The sequence below is a fragment of the Dermacentor silvarum genome, chromosome 2, assembly GCF_013339745.2.
Source record: "Dermacentor silvarum isolate Dsil-2018 chromosome 2, BIME_Dsil_1.4, whole genome shotgun sequence".
In the NCBI taxonomy this organism is placed as follows: domain Eukaryota; kingdom Metazoa; phylum Arthropoda; class Arachnida; order Ixodida; family Ixodidae; genus Dermacentor; species Dermacentor silvarum.
Window position 1 is genome coordinate 153694115 of NC_051155.1, and position 12897 is coordinate 153707011.

The 12897-nt window shown below is 43.6% G+C and overlaps 1 protein-coding gene across 1 annotated transcript in view; it reads left to right on the top strand.

Annotated features, from left to right (window-relative positions):
- The window catches only part of LOC119441926 (adhesion G protein-coupled receptor L3-like), a 125324-nt gene extending 114256 nt beyond the window's left edge, over nt 1–11068 (top strand). Inside the window, exons 9-11 of the mRNA XM_037706591.2 lie at nt 403–570; nt 9017–9235; nt 10268–11068. Coding sequence (XP_037562519.2) covers nt 403–570; nt 9017–9235; nt 10268–10550 — 670 coding nt within the window. The 3' untranslated portion in view covers nt 10551–11068. The remainder of the gene's footprint in view (nt 1–402; nt 571–9016; nt 9236–10267) is intronic.
- Nucleotides 11069–12897: the final 1829 nt, after the last annotated feature.

Here is a 12897-nt window from a genome sequence, read left to right on the forward strand (position 1 = left end):
CTCTGCTTCGTTACTCCTCACATTTCGAAGCGAGGTTACATCTCTGGGTCCATGCCATTAAGTTTGGAATCATTGTATGCTTGAATTGTTTAAATATTTACTTACTAAAAAGGAAGCTAAGCCAGTCCACGTATCTGCAGCAGCTCACTTCTGCTAAGGCGAGGCGCGCATACGATGGTGAACTTTAACTCTTTCCCGATGAACCGAGCAAGCAAAGATACCGTAGGCTTTATTCAACAATGTCGATTAACAAACGTGAACTTTCTGCTAGTGCTGAGTAAGAAGAAAGCGCCAATTAACGCTTCGTTTTTACTCAACATTAATTCGTTTATTTTGTCGTTAAAGTGAAGATATAGATCCCTGTACGAAACCGTTGGTACATCGGTAGTTACGTGCGCGCAGGGTGGACGCCGAGGATCCTAAACAGGAGCTGAACTCTCCGGCCATCAGCATCCGGGTGGGCAGCGAGGCACCAGGCCTGGTTCTGGGCGCGCACGTCGAGTTGGCTCTGCCCATGCTGCACTACGAGGCGGAGAACCCAACCTGCGTCTTCTGGGACACACTCATCAAGTGCGTGTGGTTCTAAAAAAGGCATTCGTAAGCGAGTAAACGACAGTCCATCTTGCACATAATGGCTACACCGTTTTGGGAAACAGGATTATATGGTACTGAATAGACTGGTTATTGTAACTTGTGCATAACAAACAAGTGCGGATATTAAGTAGAGATATTAGCTTGCGAAGCATCCCTTTCTGGTCATTTGTCTAATGAATCGTCAGAGATTCTTGGAAGCATGGTTTCCTGAATAAAAATTTAAGTGCTCTGTAAAGAACTTAAAACCGCGTTGGGAGGTGCTACATTTTTTTTTCTAAATTCGGATTCAGGACGTGGTTCCGTGCTTGCAGTACAAGCCACTCTACAGCGACCTTCGAAAAGTGCATGATATGCGCAAAAATATGCTTGGACGTCAACTGTAGCTAAAATCTGCAAACGCAGGTAACACCGAAAACAGACTTATCGAGACCATCCTCCGATTTGTGTCCATACATTCGGCTGTATGGTAAATTATATTCTATCTCTGTATTTCTCTCTTTTAATTAAGCCTTTGAAATTAGGCATTATTTTAACAACTAGTTTTTGGGAAAAAGTGATTAGATTGGTTAGACAAGCCGAACGCCCAAGTCATTATCAGAATGATGGCAAACGTAGTAGCAGTATCAATGCTTTCTAATAGCCCGTAACCATTAGATACTCTGGTCGTGCTCAAGGTCCACCAAGGGCTTATTTCCGCTCTGGTCAGCTTTATCGGACGACGGCCCCCTTACTCCGTGCGCTGCCTGCACTCTTGCACAAATGACTGCAAGCACAACACTCGATACTAATAGCACTCGCTTATCTCCTCTTGCGACCAGGAGTTCCGGATCCGGAGAGCCGGCTGTGTGCCAAGTTTGGTCTTCCCTAAAAGTGCAAACGTCTTTTGTTCTGTAATGGCTGAAGCATTCTAACATTATTTTCTGCTTAGTATCTTATCATGAGTGCAATCGGCTTATCACAATCGTTGTTGGAAAATAGACAGCAGATATATATATACAGGGTGTTTCCGCGAACACTTTCAAAATTTATTCAGGGTTGCCTGTGGCAAATAGCCCAATTCTAGTTAATGGGCTGGTCTACTCGAAGAGGCGGACATTACTTGCACAAAAAATTGAAATGCATAATCGACTAATCAACAAAAATTCACTAATGAAGTTTTTAACTAATTACCTGACGGCCCATACTGCAACTTACAAACTGTAGCCGTGGAGTTCGCAAGGTGGATCCACTTGGAATTAATTATCAGGATGACACCAGTTTCGAGATATTAATTCCCGAACTTTGCGGAGAAATGCATTGGGGTTCCAGTTAATTTTGTGCTTCAATGCATAAAGCGACGTTTTGTTAAGAAACTAACTAGAACGCCAATGCATTTCTCCGCAAAGTTCGGGAATTAATATATCGAAACTGGTGTCATCCCGAGAATTCGTTCCAAGTTGATCCGTCTTGCGAACTCCACGGCTACAATTAGTAAATTCCACTATGGGCCATCAAGTAATTAGTTTAAAACCTAATTAGCCTTTTTTGTTAATTATTCGATTATGCATTTCAATTTATTGCACAAGTAATGTCCGCCTCTTCGAGTAGACCAGCTCATTAAGTAGAATTGTGCTATCTATCTGCCAGAGGCAACCTTTAAGTATTTCTGAAAGTGTTCGCTGAAACTCTCTCTCTCTCTCTCTCTCTCTCTCTATATATATATATATATATATATATATATATATATATATAAACTTTATTTGACATGAAAGCATTTTATAGAGCTGGTGGTCGGAGCCCCTCAGTCCAGGGCCCCACTGGCCTCTGCCGTCTGCCTGACCTGGTTAATTAAGGACTTTTGTCCTGCCAAGTTGGAACGGGCGAGCTGTGCCTCCCACTGCTCCATTGTGATATTGTTAGTTGGCCTATGAGGATGCTTAGTGCACTCCCAGGTTACATGTATTAGGGTCAGTATGCCACCGCACCAAGGGAACTTGGCCCTATAGCGACTGGGATACATGGCGTTTAGCATTTTTATATGGGGGAATACCCCGGTCTGTATTTTGCGTCAATCGGCGGTCTCTTCCCCGCTAAGTTGTGGGTGAGGCGGCGGGTATTTTCTGCGGACTCCGCGCTGATGAGCAAGGATGTCTTTGACATTCAAATTGATGTGATATTGTGAAGGATAGTGCGAGAGGACGCCATCGCTCGGTTAGTAGACCCTCGAGCTAACGCGTACCCCGGCGAGTCCCGGGTACCAGAGTAGGCGATGGCAGTGGTTGAATGATTTCGGGATTATCGCGAGGCTAGCTGCAGTCACGTGACCCTTGAGAAACATGCAACATGTCTCCCGGGAGTCCCTACCGAGTCCCTTTCCGAACGCTCCGTGTGAGCGAGGGCGATCGCCACTGCTAACATTTCGGCCGAGGTGGAGATGCCCGCCATGGCCGACGCGGTTATTTGCTGCTGGAAGATCACGTTGACGACTGCCAGGGCGTTCACGGCTGCCGCTGAATAGATGAATCCGTAACTTTTAGTCAGTCTGTTCTCTTGGAAGTTTTGTAGAGCTGTATGCACACTATTTTTACATCCAAATTTCAAATCGGAGACTGATTTTGTGTGCAGCGCTCGATTCATTGTTTTAGGCAAAAAGAAAAGAGAGAGGTAATAAAAGCGCTTTTGATAAACGGACAAATCATAAAAAGCGACCAACGAGACAGAATATTGGCACTGTTGCTGCCTGCTATAGTCTAGAACAAAACCTCAAAAAATACACCTAAAATGTGGTCCTTTGGGCAAATAAAACTGACCCCAACCACTGAAACTTCTGCAGCTACTTGCAAGTACGTAATATTCATAGTTGCGTGATAACATTCACATCTGAACTTCCTGTTGTCGTCCACATTATGCTTTGCTAATCCACGCTGCAATAATTGGGGTTAAAGAGAAAGAGGGAGTACTGTTTTTTTGCGATAGTAATTATATGGACACTCCAAGCGAAGTTTCGCCATCGCCTTGAAGCTCCGCATATATTTTTATTTAATTATTTACAAATACCTTACAGGCCTTCACGAAGGCGGTATGTAAGAGGGAAGTACGTTAGCATATTCGTAAGAAATTAGGAAGCAAAAAAGGCATCAGTACAACAAGATGAATACTGATGCAGAATACTGATTCAGGTATATGTATGGTATATGATTTTCCATGCCGTATATGCTGGTTTGAATGCTTCACTATTCAATTACTAAAGCTGCCCATACCAGGCCTTAAGTTCTTGACTAAATTATTCCTCAACATTTTGAGAATAGCATACCACAAACAAAAGTCATGAAACATAACATTCAGAGCGCCATGACATTTATCTTAAGTCTTCTCAGACTATAATTCATAAAATTGCATCAGGGGCCCTATAACGTAAAACTATTCTAATCTGTTTTCATACCAACCCTTTGGTGTCAAATTTATGTAACCTCCAACGCAAGCATTGGGCAGTGACACGCAGTGTTGTTTAAACCAACCAATCAAACGCTCTCCTCATTTAAAAAAAGTTACTTTTGCTTGTTTTCAAAACGGCCCGCGATTGGCCCGCTTACCCTTGCTTAGCTTGCGGTGGCTGGTTGAAAATCGTGGCGGCGTGCAACGGAAGGTTAAAAATGCCGCTAGAACCGATATTCAGCGAAGAAGAGTTAGCAGAGCGATGTCGTAAACGTGCCAAAAGGGCTTGACAACTTTATACTGCCACACAAAATGGTTGCTATACGCAAATAATACATCAACGGCAGCTCCGAGTAACCAGTGTGTGAGTGATCTATAGGCCGAAATATTCAATTCCTTTTGGAACGGGGCAGTCTCTGGCTATTCCGAAAAAAGTTCTGCTTTGTTTGGCATATTATTGGCATCTGTAATGCGTACTCGTCACTCTGACGTGGTGTGTTTTCGCAGTTTTGTGATGCCGCGTGACCGACCGGCGAACAGGCGAAGTGGGCGCAGCCCGAAAACGTTTCACCAATGGCGAGGGCAAAAAAGGTGTGAAACTGGGAATAATTAATTTTCTATTTGTTTAATCTAATCACGCAAAAACAGTGTGAGCACGTTACATTAGATGAGGAGTTTTCGCGGTTTTCGTGACGTCGCGTGAGAGACGGGCGAAGCGTGGGTGGCCCGAAATATTTTTGACCAAACGTCAAAAACCGATTTTCAAGCAAAAGTAACCTTTTTTTTAATGAGGAGAGCGTTTGATTGGTTGGTTCAAACAACACTGCGTGTCACTGCCCAATGCTTGCGTCGGCTGATTGCGGAAATGGAATCAAAACATTTTGAATAACTTTGCGTTATAGCGCCCCAGTGCTCAAACCGTAAAGTCATACACTTTTAATGACGCGGCTCTTTACGAACAGCGTAGTGGTGCCTGCGCGATGCCATTAGGGGCCCTACACAGCGTGTAAAGTTTTAATGGTGCCAGAATAGGGCGCGTATAGTTACAACGCTGTCCAAGGCGGTCAAATGCAACGCTAAAGCCTTGCTATCGCAATCAGTGCTTCACCCTTCCGGCTAAACGGCCTTTTGATTTTCGCCTGTTCCTCAAACATCAACTGCCTCTTTGAAGAGAAAAGGAGCAGCTTTATACGTACTATACGGCAGACGTAAAGAGATACATAAGCAAGGCGCGCCGCACGCTTATTGTAATTAGTATCCGTGTTCTACCTATCGGCCTACATATACATCTTATCAGCAACATGAAATTCCTGAAAAATAATTTGGTGGTTTCAGAACCACCAAATTATTTGGTGGTTCTGCAGAACAAGAACATTTGCGATGCATTCTAAATGAGCACTACGTCACACGATGTCTCCACCACAACTGCTTTTTCCGTATACCCCTCAGGCAACTTAGATTACGGTAACAGTGATCTACATATGTCTTCCTGAAGCTCCATAGATGATGTCGTCGTTTTCAAAGCGTAAACGGGTCTTATCGTGCTCCGTGTCTTAAGCTTACTTAGGTTTTACTTACTTTAGGCTTTTTTTTCATCGTCATTATAACAGTCTTTCTTAGCGTGCAAGGTGCAATGGATGTACTATTGCGAAACATGATATATCCGCGTCAAAGTATGACAGACCAGAGCAGAGTACATGAAGGACAATAGCCAAACTGAACACAAGTTCTTACTATACGGAACGGTGCAAATAACATACCTAAGATGTTGTCGCTACATGGGGAACGCAGAACATTATATTGTTACGTGGAATCACAGTAGGTAAACTATACGGTGTATTTACAAGGGGTAGCAAGCACTGGCCAAGATGGAACTCAGCCAACATGATGATGATATGATGATGATGATGATGATGATGATGATGATGATGATGATGATGATGATGTCCTTAGCACATGGCTCGTACCCACTTCGGGGGATTGGCAAAGAATTGAGCACCTGAACATTTAGGTAGGGATTCTGAAACTACAGTTAATGTGCAGTTTAGTAATCAGATTAATTTTTTAGTAAACAGATTAATTTTCCTAAACTGCATAATTTATAATAATAATGCCATGAATTAAAACTGCAATATCTCTCAGAGAATTGTAAAAGTAGAGATTAAAAATTTTATTCGTTTTGTTGATTGAATGGAAACACAAACGGCATCAAATACGTCCCTGTGGCTAAAGCCAAATACCGAGGCACCGAAAGTGAGTAGTGTTTCTGATGTTAAATTTACCCCTAATTTAGCAAGCGGTATTTCAAGAAGTCTTTTTCTTTGTAATTTATACCGACTACATATTAAAAAATAGTGTTCTACGGTTTCTGTTTCTAGGCAGAATTGACACAGCGGCGATATCGCCAGACCAGCCCTGTGTAAATATAGATTTAATGGTGGGACACAGCAACGTAATTTTGTAAGGATTACTTCCGATTGTCTTGATGAACACCAATGAATTTTCCACGGAAATTTTAGGTGCTGAAATTCAGTCCATGATGTTATTGTTTCCATGATATCTCTACGAATTGTATATTTCCGATATCTGATCGCTGTTATTTGTGCCACCACTGGAAGGACTGATATTATCGGTCCATTCAGGGATGCTCGCGCCAACATCAAAACAAGACGCGTCATCGTCCTCAGATCAGCCAGCGACCGCTTATGCCTCCGTCCCACTAAATCCAAGTGTCTACATCATTGTCTTCGAATAGCACGTATCAATTTATAAACGCTTGTCACTGTCGTCATACAGGGTCACATTTATCGCTCGGGAAAATTAAGAGGCATGAATATGATTAGATAAATGCATCGTTAAACAAAAGAATGATAGCCGAAGTGCTAGCGCGAATATTGCAAATGTCCCCTGCTTTCCTGATACAATAGGCTTCGAACCATTTCTTTTGTGTAGGTGTACGAGTACAAAAGGTCCCAATAATGCGTTTGCGAATTATGACGACAGTGGTAAGATATGATAGCGTTTTGTGTTCTTCGCGTAGTGATACTCTTTATTGCTTATTGCTTGTTATGAGCATCGTCGCAAAGACTATTTGAAGTTTGGGTTTTATCAAGCGTATTCTGCAATCTCCCGTCTCAGCTAGCCTAGCTGTCATGTTCGAATACTTTTTTGACACAATGTGCACTAAATAAATTTATCGCCTTGTGAAGGCGCGGGAGCTTCTTCAAGCCCAGAGTAGAGCTCATTAGCTCGTGTACCAGTCAGTTTAGCTATGAAATTATCGAATTGCAGTAAGATGGTCATTGATTCGAGCGTCAGCTAACACAGCTAAGTTTCCTTTGATTTTCTTTGCGTCGAGGTGGGTGGTGTTTGGTGACATTATAATGTGTCACACACATACGCTGAGGTGGCCAACGCACACTCATGCTATACTTGGTGGCAAGCTGGATACGTACTACTGCAAATGCCCCCATCGGCAAGCTAGTACGAGGGCTTAAATGCAGCTAGTACACGGGGTCTGCAGGATAACCAACATCGGACGAGCTCCGCTAAAAAAATGATGGCCGCTAACAGAGCTAGGCTGAAATTTTCTTGTCGCCAGAGTTTCACGCTTAGTTATTTTACCTAACTTGCTTTGACGCTTATAGTGTATTGCTATCTGCCATGTCAATCGAAAAATATTATAAGCCGGCAGTGTTCAAGCATCGTTCGATAATAAGCTATGCATTTTTCTGCAGCACACACGAGTCTGACGCACGGCACGCACAAGGTCGAAAAGAGCATTCTGTAAGCACTAAACAACGCATTGGAAGCGTGGCCCACTTATTGTGGCACTATCTGGAAAGCAAGGCAAGAAATAAAAAAAAACGGTCGATCACGTTGTAACAGAATTGTTGGTCGGTAGAGATTGTTATCTTTGCTTTTCCTTGCGAATTCAAAAAAGGCTTGCTTCCTACCGCTATTCCGCGCACGGACTCGCGTGAGTGCTCGCCGGAAACCCCGAACAGAGCAGCATCGCGCGTTCTTTGTGGTTTTGCAACATCTCCTAAGAAACTCGGGGCAGGACGAGCGAGGTTTCTTTATTGCACAACCATCACTGTGCGAACGTGTGATTTTACATTTGCTCGTTCTGCATAATGTATACCGTCACTGCGCTGACACAACTGCGCAATATTATGCTCATAAGGGGAACGGCTCACGCTGCCGTTGGGGGTGCGTTGGCTGCCACTCGGGCACAGCTGAAATCGGTTACTAACCCGGTAACAAATGCGCAGGGCAATGGCTTAGCGGTTTCTCAGTCTAGAAACCAGCTATCACTCTGTACAGCGTCGACCATTGTCCATCCTAATTTTCTGGTGAACTGTGCTTTAATATTTTTATGAGAAACTGGCGACTTCCGTTGTACCAATCGTTCACGTGTATTGAACCACGCACGACGACTCCCATTTGGTATTGATTTTAGCAGAGTTACTGTCAATGTATATTGTACTAAACATAAGAAATTGCTTAAATTGATAGGAAGTATGCTCCTATAATTGTTCTCAGTTTGTTAACCACATAAAACCAACAAAAAACAAACAATCTAACAATGCATGGAAACCAATTGTTTTGGTATAGTTGTAACAGAAAATTCCTTTTTTTAACCATAAACATCACATTCCTAATACATGAAAAAGAAAATGAAAGTAGAAAAAAAGAGAACTGCGCCATTGGTAGGAGTCGAACCCCCAACTTGAACTTGGCATTTGCGATGCTTAACCAATTTAGCTACGGTTGATGGCTGACACAAAGCTTCTCTTTTTTCGAGTATTTACATGCATGCTCGTGTAAGCTGGCCCTGAGAGTATTAGCCGATGTCATTCGCGGTCATACTGATTTGTTGACAACACAATACAAAAGATGCAAGAAAAAGCTTTTGCTGTTTTTTTTTTTCTCTTAAAGCAATGAGATGGTTATCATTCTCTCATGCAAAACCTGCTCTGTCCTTTTTGTTTGACAATGCATCCAGTGAGTGGAGCCCCGAGGGTTGTCAGGTTGGGAGACGTAACGGCACTCACGTCATCTGCTTCTGCCAGCACCTGTCCAACTTCGCCGTGCTCATGGACCTACGCGGAGCCCTGTCACGAGACGAACGGTCCACGCTGCCCCTCAGGGTCATCACCTGGGCAGGTTGCAGCGCGTCCGTTCTCTGCCTCTGCCTCTGCGTCACTGTGTTTGGCTGCTTCAGGTGAGCTGCATAATGAGGATGCCTGCTCGGTTACAAGCCAACTACAAAAGAGCCACATGGGAAACTGTTTGCGAATGTCGCAATACGTGTTCGTAGTATTAAACTATTATGTGTTAACTTTATAAACAATTACAAGATACTTAGTGAGAAATGTTTTCAGAGTGCCTCAATCAGTGTTCGTGGTACATTTAAAGCGACATGGTTGCATAAAGCTCGAGGAGGATGCGTAAAATATTCCGCCACAAGAGGGGAATCATTGGCCTCAGATCATTCGAAATACACCGTGTACCCTGAAGCTGAGTTTACACATGCTGCCACCAGTAGAATTGTTAAGCCGCTGTATTCGTTCAGCAAGCAAAAATAACAGACGCGTGACCGAACAGAGCGCGGTATCTGTTGCAGCATTCTCGCAGTGGAACCTTAATCTAGCTTTTGTTAAGCAAAGAAGTCGACAGTGCCCCAATGCTGATGTCGCGGCACTATCACAGCAGCCTTGCAAAGTCTACTCGTAGGCAACACGAGGTACTCGCACATAGCACATCACATTTTACTCAAACGCGCAATCCCATGTTTCAAAAATTATATAACTACTTGTCTTGATGTTTCATATAAAGCCCAAGTGAGATGATATTCCGCCCCGCGCACCGTATACTGTGGTACGAGGAAAAACGCGGGAGAGTGAATCGAGAAGGATGGCGGCTTGATGCGCGAAGTCTTGCCGCGCGCCCAATGTTAGAGGTCACGTGAACAATGGTTCACAAGGGGCAGGAGGGGGGGGGGGGGGTCAAACTAGACGCCAAAAGTACGTACAAGCGAGACAGATAGACAGTTATTCGATCGCCACCGGCACAGTGTTTTTATTTCGTGTGTGCGTATCCAAATTATATTCCTCATTGTTTTATAGTTTTAAAGGGGAGTTGCAGGTTGGCTACGCTACGTAACCGTCATAATTCGTTCCGCCTTCTAAGCAAACAAAAACTTTTCAATAGCGTGATCGAACTTTATCTTCGTATTTTGGGGGGTTTTTTCTAGGTCCCTCCGCAACACTCGCACATCAATTCATCTGAACCTGTGCATCTGCCTCCTCGTTGCGGAAGTTGTCCTCATGTTCGGACTCGACCAAACCAAGCACAAGGTAGAGATTGCAACCATCTGCAACGAACTGATCTACGCTTTTTCAACGCTTGCTGTCCTGATAGAAGCGGGTTACGTGAAATCGCCTCTGTGTTCAGCTCGAAAGCTCACTGGCTTCTTTTATTCTCGAGAACACGATAAGAAGTCATCTCTAAACATAAAAAGTGGAAAGCACCACTAGAAAAAAAAATGTTATTGCACTGCACTAACCTCCAAATTTGCGTGCTTTTGTGACCTGGCATCGTCTGTCATAAAGACACACAGTCACCATGCATTTAGAAATTCAACGTTAACCTATAAAGCTTGTGTGCTCTCAAGGTTAAAAGATGGCGGGAAAGCGCACACCTACAAATAGAAAGATGTCCGTGTCGTAGTATCTTGTGCTTATACTTTTCGTACATAGCGTGCAATACAGCACTCTTTTGCGCACACTTCCTGAAAGCACGTTGTATTATTTTTAGTCCTACTGAGGGAATTATTACATTTAGGGCCATGAAAATTAATGTGTGATGTACTAAGTTCGTTCCTTGACTTTTAGTCGAGCGGAAACGTGCGCAGTCGTGCACTAGCGAGACCAGGTGAACATTATTTCTCTTCGGTACACTGCAGTCACGCGGATATATGTGGCACTTAATATGTTGTTCCTGCAAGTTGATGTTGTAATAATAAAGTGCTGTTTTGAATAAAGCATTCTTGAACTCAACACACCTTCTGACTCTGGTCTTTTCTTTCTTTCTCTCCCTCCATCCCTTTTACCGACCACTGCTGGCTTGCCGCCACTGCTCTGTGCGCAGACTCTGTGCGCAGCCGTGGCCGGGCTGCTCCACTATTTCTTTTTGGCCGCCTTCTCGTGGATCCTTCTGGAGGGCTTCCACATCACCTTCGTCCTCGTAACAGGTGTTCGACACATGGAGGAAGCGCTACCTGCGCTACTATATTTTTGGATATGGCAAGTCGTGTGCAATCATTGTGAGCTCCTTTGTGGTTTCATCAGGCTGCTTGGCATGTGTCAAAATCTCACATGATCCCTTTTTAAGGGGCACTGAAAAAGAATCTAGCCTTCAGCTAGAGTAAAGTGAACACTAGGATTAGAGAATTAATCTCAGGATAGAGGAGTAATCAGCGACTAGAGAAGTAAGCTGCTCATCAGGGTTGGGGAGTAATCTCAGGATAGATGAGCAACCAAGACTAGAGGAGTAAGCTGCACATCGGGAATAGAGGAGTAATATCAGGATAGAGAAGTAATAAGGACTAAAGGATTAAACTGCGTGCACATCAGGATTTCCAGGTCGGTGACAGTCACCGAGAGGGGATGCTCGGTATGCGAACAACTGGGGGTGATGCTGGCCCCGAATTCCGCGATTAGCATCAAGGTATGTGGCAGCAACTGACTGAGCCTAGTTGAATATCCATTGATAAAACGAAAAACAAAACATGCACATCATTATTAATTGAAGAAAGTCCGCTTGGAAACTGTTCCAGACCTCTTCTTTGCAAAATGAACTTGGATTGCAGGGATAGGCCACAAATTCTGCAGCCTTATGTTGACGCCGTCCATGATAATATAGAAGAGGTTACTTCTTTTGATGTTTTCTGCTAATAACTTATCTTTTCTTGTGAACGGAATGTAGACGGAGTTCAGAAAGAGTGAGCTATAGGACAATAGCCTGATATAGCGTTAACCAAAATTATAATTTTACCTGCAGCATTAGTACGGTTGATAGTCATAGTTAATAAACAGCATGGTGGTGCACTTGTATTATCTGTGGAGAGCAAGCAGCCAACTTCGAGTTCATTTCTGCGTTATCATATTGCCGAGTTTTTAATATCAGAGCTGATAAACAAGGTAGTTTTCTGGCTCGTCTCTTCTACAATGTGCACAGCAGGAACACAGCCAAGAATTCTTTTTCGAGGATAAGGAGGAGGGGTAAGGCGGGAGAGATCTCGGACGTCATTGTATCAATTTCGGGAGGTGGAGGGAAGTACGTGCTTGGTGCTCACAAGTTTCGGCGGTGGTGTCACGCTGAAAAGTGGGCCGGTCCTGGTGATAGTGCAGAAAGGGTCCAAGCTTAATGGCACACATTAGGACCAAAAAAGAAATAGATAAAAAGATAGAAAGAGCGAAAGAAAGAAAGAGAGAGGGGGAAGAAAGAGAAAGAGCGGAAGAAAGAGAGAAAGGGAGAAAGAAAGAAAAGAAGAGAGAAAAAAAAGAGAGAAGGAATGATCGAAAGAGAGACAGACAGAAATAGAGAGAGAAAGAAAGACAGAAAGAAAGAAAGAAAGGAAATCACCATAAAGGTCAGATACACACACGACAAGCTTCGCTTGCCCCCATTTTCTCAACAGGGAAAGGGCTGGTGATATTTTAACAGCTCGGCTGCGCCTCGGCCCAGGCCTCAAAATCCGTCATTGATTGTAAGAGCAGCGTCTTAAATGCTTAAATACCTTTACGGACTGATATGGCGATTACGAGGTGTTCAATTAAGAAATATAACTTTTTGACCTGTTGTCCGGAGACTACAGAGGGT